This window comes from Leuciscus leuciscus, assembly GCF_965113295.1.
Source record: "Leuciscus leuciscus genome assembly, chromosome: 24".
Lineage (NCBI taxonomy): Eukaryota > Metazoa > Chordata > Actinopteri > Cypriniformes > Leuciscidae > Leuciscus > Leuciscus leuciscus.
In genome coordinates, this window is record NC_138723.1 from 12,541,244 (window position 1) to 12,547,712 (window position 6,469).

Consider the following 6,469-nt stretch of genomic DNA (forward strand, 5'->3'; position numbering starts at 1 on the left):
CGCACAAATCGCATACTGTGCCAAAAACATTTAAAAAATGTGTCCCTCCTAAAATATATCCCTGCCAAAAACATATCCCTCCCGCGCAACAATCTTCTAAAAATGGCATCAAACACAGCACAAGAACAGAAATACTTTTTTTTAAGCAGCTAAAGAATTGACCTCTTTTCTCACCAAACCCAATGGATTGTAAGTCGAGGTATGGAGTCTTACCTCACATTCTCTGGAGCCAGAGATGGTGTAGGTGCATGGTCCTGTACCATTGACTAGCACATCTGTGCCCTCTGTGTTATTAGGCTTGTAGTCCACATAGTACTCCTGCAATGGTGTGCTGAGTGTGCGCTCTGTCTCCCGTGACTTTTTCCGACGTTTGCGAGCTGCAGCCGAGTTTTCCTGCAGCTGCTTTACACTGCTTGGATAGCGCTTCCACGAGACATAAATTACAAGGAGGATCATAGCAACTGACAGGAAAAGGGCAACACTTCCTGCCACTATCTTGTGGAATGATACTGGTTCGAAGTCTTGCTCAGGTGGTGGGACAGCCGGCTGAGAAGGCGCTGAAGAGGTGGTACCTTCCAAGGATGTCCCCAGGCCCCCTCTGCTGTCTCCAGATCTAAGAGTCGGGACAAAAGAGCTGGCTGGGGTCTGTGCAAAGGCGACAAAAGGGGTAGAAGGAGCAATTACGGTTGATGGCATGGCAGGAGCAATCATGCAAACTCTATTGGCGTCAACTGCATCCATAACCTTCTCCCCTTGAACTTCTTTGGGTGATGCACAAATCATATTAATTTCTTTGTTTCCACGGAAGGTTCTCAGCCAGGCCACTAGCGGACACACAACTGGTCCACAGTCCCACATATTTCCTGCCAGACTAATTGCAGTCAGAGAGATCCAGGCATCCACAGCTTCTTGAGACACATTGACAAGCTTGTTTGAATCCAGGTTAAGTGTCTGCAGATTTGGCATGGCCCGGTACACTTCTGCATCTATCTCCTGCAGGTCATTTCCTGAAAGGTCCAGCTTCTGCAATGATGTCCAGGTCCATGTAAGGCCTTCACTCATGGTCCTAATGCGGTTCCACTGTAGGTAAAGAGCACGCAGGTTATAGAAGCGTGGGAAATTGAAAAAGTTGATTTTGGAGAACTGGTTATGCTCAATATGCAGCTCAGTTAGCTTCAGCAGGCCAGACATTGAATTGCGAGTAATGCTGCGCAGACGGTTGTAGCCAAGGTCAAGGAACTCAAGATTACGACAGTCCTGAAAAAGGCGAGAGGGAAGATTCTTAAGGGAATTGGAGCGCATGTGCAAACTAAGTAGCTTGCGTAGACCCTGGAACTGCCCTGGCTGCAGAGCTTGTAGCTTGTTGTAAGAAAGGTCAAGGTTTCTCAAGTTTGGTACCAGGTGAAATGTGGTGTTATGCAGAATTGTGATCTTGTTGGAGCTCAATATTAGCTCTTTGAGCCTCCGTATCCCTTGAAAAGAACGTGCATCCACATTGGCAATGTAGTTGTGGTCCAGGTACAGCCAAATGAGCTGGTTGAGGCCAACAAATTGTCCAGCCTTTAGGCTTGCCAAGCTGTTATACCGCAGGGACAGGCCTTGACAGCCACCAGAGAGGTTCTTGGGAACATCACGGAATGCACTAGACTCACAGTATACAATCTTGCCATCACATCGGCAGCTCCGAGGGCAAGGACGCTCACCAAAGCAAGGAGTGGCAGAGAGCCATGCCTGCATTAGCAGTGGCACCATGAACCAGCGGTGCCTCATGGCAAAGCCTGAAATGCAAAAAGAAAAGAAAAAAACAGTCAAAAAACTACAAAATTTGATAACACATAAATCATGCCATTACAAACAGGATTATTCAGTTCAACTTATATTTAATGTGTACATACAATACTAGACACAATACTGGGCAAAAGTGAAGCAACAGTGCAAAAGAGTTTAAAACATATACAGCAGATTCACTTTCCCTGACAAAGTATCTCTCTCACTTGTTTGGCGCAGTTTCAATCGTGATCCTATTAGGACACTGTGATATATTGCGACATGCTGAATCGTGAAATGTGCATTGTGGTGTGCATCATATTATGAGGTAATTGACAATACCCAGCCCTAATTGTTCAGCAGTTTCAAAGCAGAGATTAATACGATTAATGAGAGAAGAAATATTGTAATTGTTCTGTGGTTATAAACCCTTGAAATATTACATTTATACAGCAATATGATACCACACAGGACCCAATTAACAGTGGTGATTGTGTAAATCAATCCAGTCATGCTATGTTGTTTAATTCTTCTCTCTGGCAATGGCAAACATGCCTGTCTTCCAATAAGCTTGGACATGAGCCCACTACAGTATGAAAGGAAATGTCCTGAGAGATATGCCTCGGCCATCATATCAGTCGCTAATTATAATCTAAATGATTGTCAGTCAACCAAATCATTTATATTTGCCTGGATGTTCAGTGACTCTGCTAGCAGCCTTTGTCCATCTTTCCTTATTACACAAAGGAAAGCCTAGGTGTTGTACCTCACTTCAACCTACGCGAGGTTGAAGTGAGGCATTATATCAGCAGTGAATTCACAACTAAACATTGGATCAAGAGGTTAGAGGTCTGGGTAAAATACGCATGTTCTTTATGTGAAGGTCTTGGCTAAAGTCTGGAAATTTTCCAGTAATGGGATTTTATCATTTGTGCTGTGTCTTTCCGGCCTTCATACCCACACTGTGTTGCTGTAAAAGGGTTTCAATTCCATTCCTGATGCAACTTTTACAAAGCTGGCTAGAAATAGCATTCTGAAATGAAGTTCCTGAGGCATAATCTGTCTGTCTGAGAAAAATAATGTGGTGATAATACATTAATATTGTCATAACAACAAATCATGAAAGTGGTTATATGAAATATCAAAATATACATTTAGCTTAAAGGCAAATTTATTGCAAAACCATCCAAATAACACCTTTAGAAACGTGCATGGAACCAAATGGTTTATCTGAATCTATACAATGTTAAAGTAATTCTACCAGATGTTCTCTAAGGTTGAAAAGGAGAAAATATTCATAAGGTACTTCACTGCATTTAACGGCTTATCAGGACCAAACATTTAAATGGTCAAGAACATTATTAATGCACCTTCTGTTCCTGATTATAATATACCATGGTCTCAAAAATCTTGCTGATCTTGATGTGATTATTAGTGGATGTATTAAGTCAGTTAAACCTAGCTAACAACCAGAAAATGTCTTAATTTTGATAACTATTGTTATCATGTAGAACCTAAAAATGTCACTTGGTTTGATATCTTCTTATTTAACGCAATGACATTCATACATTTCTATGTGTGGCTTCAGAGTCCAAACAATTTTTGGGATCCACTGATTGTGATTAATAACAATCCCAAAAACAAAGCACAGATGTGCTGATGGCCATGAGCGTACACTTGGCAACAACTGATGCACAAGCAGGCTGCAGTACAATAAAGTAATTACGTCACTGGCTTCCATTCACACTAACCAGACAATCAGACTGTATCCGCTTAATGACATTTGCTAATGAAATGATGCTGATAAAGTTAATGATCCAAGTGAAGTCTAATGAAAATTAATTTGTAACAAACTTGCTCTGCCACATTTCTTATTTTTGATGCATCTACACTTTTTCTTCTCTTGGTAAAACTGATTTTGTCTCTGTATAGGCCTACATACCCTTCACAGTGATGCTCCAAAATTTTACCAGGTTGGTTATTTTATGTTTGCTGTCAAGATCTCCCACTACAGTGCCGCAAAGCAGCAAGCATAGCTCATCATTTTACGAGCTGTGGAAGGCCATCTCGCCGCATGCCGCTAACGAATAACAATCAGAGCAGGTCACATATCTGTCAAATAGCCCCTGTAAAATGATTGAAAGCACATCCATAATCAAGTACTCTAATGTGGCCATGAGAAGGTCTGTGACTTACAGTTAATTGCAGTGCTTAGTTAAATATTGATGAGTTTAGTTTCAATAATCATGAAAAACATGTAAGAAATATAACTCTGGTAAATACTTATACATGTTGTAAGCATGCGAAATGCATCCGTTAATAAATGCACAATTAAATGCAAATTAACATCGAAAATCACACTGTTAACACTGATGCAATGCATACTGTCAATTTGCTTTTCTGTCAATAAATAAAATCTATGTGGCTTCACCTTTCTTTGATGAAGAAATAACTCCAGCTGCTCAAACAAGTAATTCATGCAAAAGTATAAGCCTTCCAAGCATTGTATGCACACTTGCATTGAAAAACAAGTGTACAGATGACAATGCCTGCACATAATGTGCACCTTTTCCAATATAAATCTAAGAAAGAATATTATATCGCTGTACGATCTCCACACTATCAATAATGTACGGGCACACTGTGAGAAATTGCCTTTTGCCAAAAATGAGGTTCAATTAGCATTCCAGTGTTAAAAAATGACTTGGCATCAGTCTGCTATATAAATCAGTGAGAGATAAAAAAAAAAAAATAGTGATAGGCTGATAATCAGTTGACCAATTTATTTATTTTTACAGATATTCACACTTTCCAACTTAATTGGTTGTCTGGTCTATGGTTGGATGGCACAGTTTGGATCCCAACTGAAAAGCACAACATAATTTAGAGGTACAATTAGTTATTCAATTTAATGTTTAGACACTCAAACTTTGCATAATTATAACCATTGATTCTCTAGTGAAAAATATCTAGCTTAACATTTAGACCTTATCACTAAAGTCCACACCAAAGATTGAAATCAATTTGCTACCAGATCACCAAACAGCTTTGCAGAAATATAATGGCATAAATAACAGCAATACATACATTTTCTAAAAATATTAAAAATTGTGACGATATATTACAAGTAGCAGCATAACTAAATAAAATATTCATCATAATACATAATGTGTTTTTGTTGTAGGATATAGCCTAAATGATCATTTATATTATTGTGACAAAACAAAGTCAAAGATCAGTTCTGGTTTTCAGACACTTAAACATATTATATAAACGAAAAATCGGAATAAACTTAATGAACATCGAGTAACATCGAATAAATGAATGGACGGATACACTCGACTGTACCTCACCAGAATCATACCACTGTGAACTGAAGTGAATGCAGGGTCAGATTTGATCAAGAAATATGTATGCTTATCATATGCAAAATAAATAGCCTATGCATACACATTTTCTTAAAGACAACACCACATGAATGCATGCATGCATGATAAACATTTTATGCTTATCAGAGTACATGCGGTCTCTTTTGTTTTAATGCATAGACGCCGTTTGAAGACAATTCACATCTCAATGAAAAAATTATTCAACTGCAGGAAATGTCCCCCTAATTTATCACCATAAACATCTACCGTGGTTTCCATGTTCACTTATGTCCGAGTGATAGTCAAACTTACCCATCACCGCGTCTCAGTCAACTCCTCGCCACAGGTTTTACAGCTTTCTACCGCTCGAGACCCGAAACGGCATGGCACGCGCTCTCTTCAGATGGTTCGGTTCTTCCACACGCGCACGTTCCCGCCTGTAGTCCTCCACCGCAGAGCAGACGCGGGAAATCTTCAGTCTCTCCTGACTGACCACTGACCATATCTTTTAATTCCCCTCAAAACAAAATGTTCATAATAAACATCCACTCGAACAGAAAGAATCCATTTTAAATCCTAACATTTTTACATCAAGTCACAAACAGAACCGGAGACGCGCGATTCCAAATCCAAGTTATCTACAAGTCAAACTTATGGAAATCCCAGCAATCCCCTTCCACCTCAGTGTATTCCATCGCAGCATAATGCGCAAACACTGTCTTTCCCGAGATGATGATGCGTACCGTAGATTAATCCGTGGATATTTTGTTATAAATACGAATTATGATGTTTAAGAGATTTCAATCCAGTCCAAAAATTACTGCACTCAGAGAATATTGTTTAGAAGTGTACTCCACTCCATCGGGAATGTTTCTCCTCTCCTGTACAGTTCCCGACAGTACAGAGATGCAGCAGGATTGTGAGTGGTTAACCACAACCGCCTGTCGCACCATAACTTTGTCAGACAGAATCCGAATGCCCTCTTCTGGCGAACTGTCATCTCCAGCAGCAATCTCTTCTCCTCTCATTTCACTCTCACTCGATATTTCCAGAGGAAAACGAGTGGGTGACACTCCAAGTCTATTAAATCGACAACCATAAAATAAGAACACACGATTCAGCTGAAGAGGGACGTCTATTTCTTGAGCCAACAAGAAATCATCACAAATATCAAAATATTTTTTTTATGCAGGCCTACTGGTTCTATGTTCCTTTTGAAGTTTTAGATTCTTTATCCGAAAATAAATGAAAACTGAATTTTGACTTTGTGTGGATTGCTGCGTTTTAGTGCTTGTGAAAATAACTGTCTCTACGATTTTATTTGAAATTGACTC

At 39.7% G+C, this 6,469-nt stretch overlaps 1 protein-coding gene across 2 annotated transcripts in view; it reads right to left on the minus strand.

Moving 5' to 3' along the window:
• Positions 1-6,041, minus strand: part of LOC309489572 (leucine-rich repeat transmembrane neuronal protein 4) — a 109,714-nt gene extending 103,673 nt beyond the window's left edge. The window contains exons 1-2 of one of the 2 annotated variants that reach the window (XM_082158401.1): positions 5,448-6,041; positions 214-1,778 (exon numbers count right to left, since the gene is read on the minus strand). In XM_082158401.1, the coding sequence (XP_082014527.1) occupies positions 214-1,778; positions 5,448-5,451 (1,569 nt within the window). In that variant the 5' untranslated portion in view covers positions 5,452-6,041. The remainder of the gene's footprint in view (positions 1-213; positions 1,779-5,447) is intronic. The other variant, XM_082158402.1, reaches the window with a different exon arrangement.
• Between the last annotated feature and the right edge of the window lie 428 nt (positions 6,042-6,469).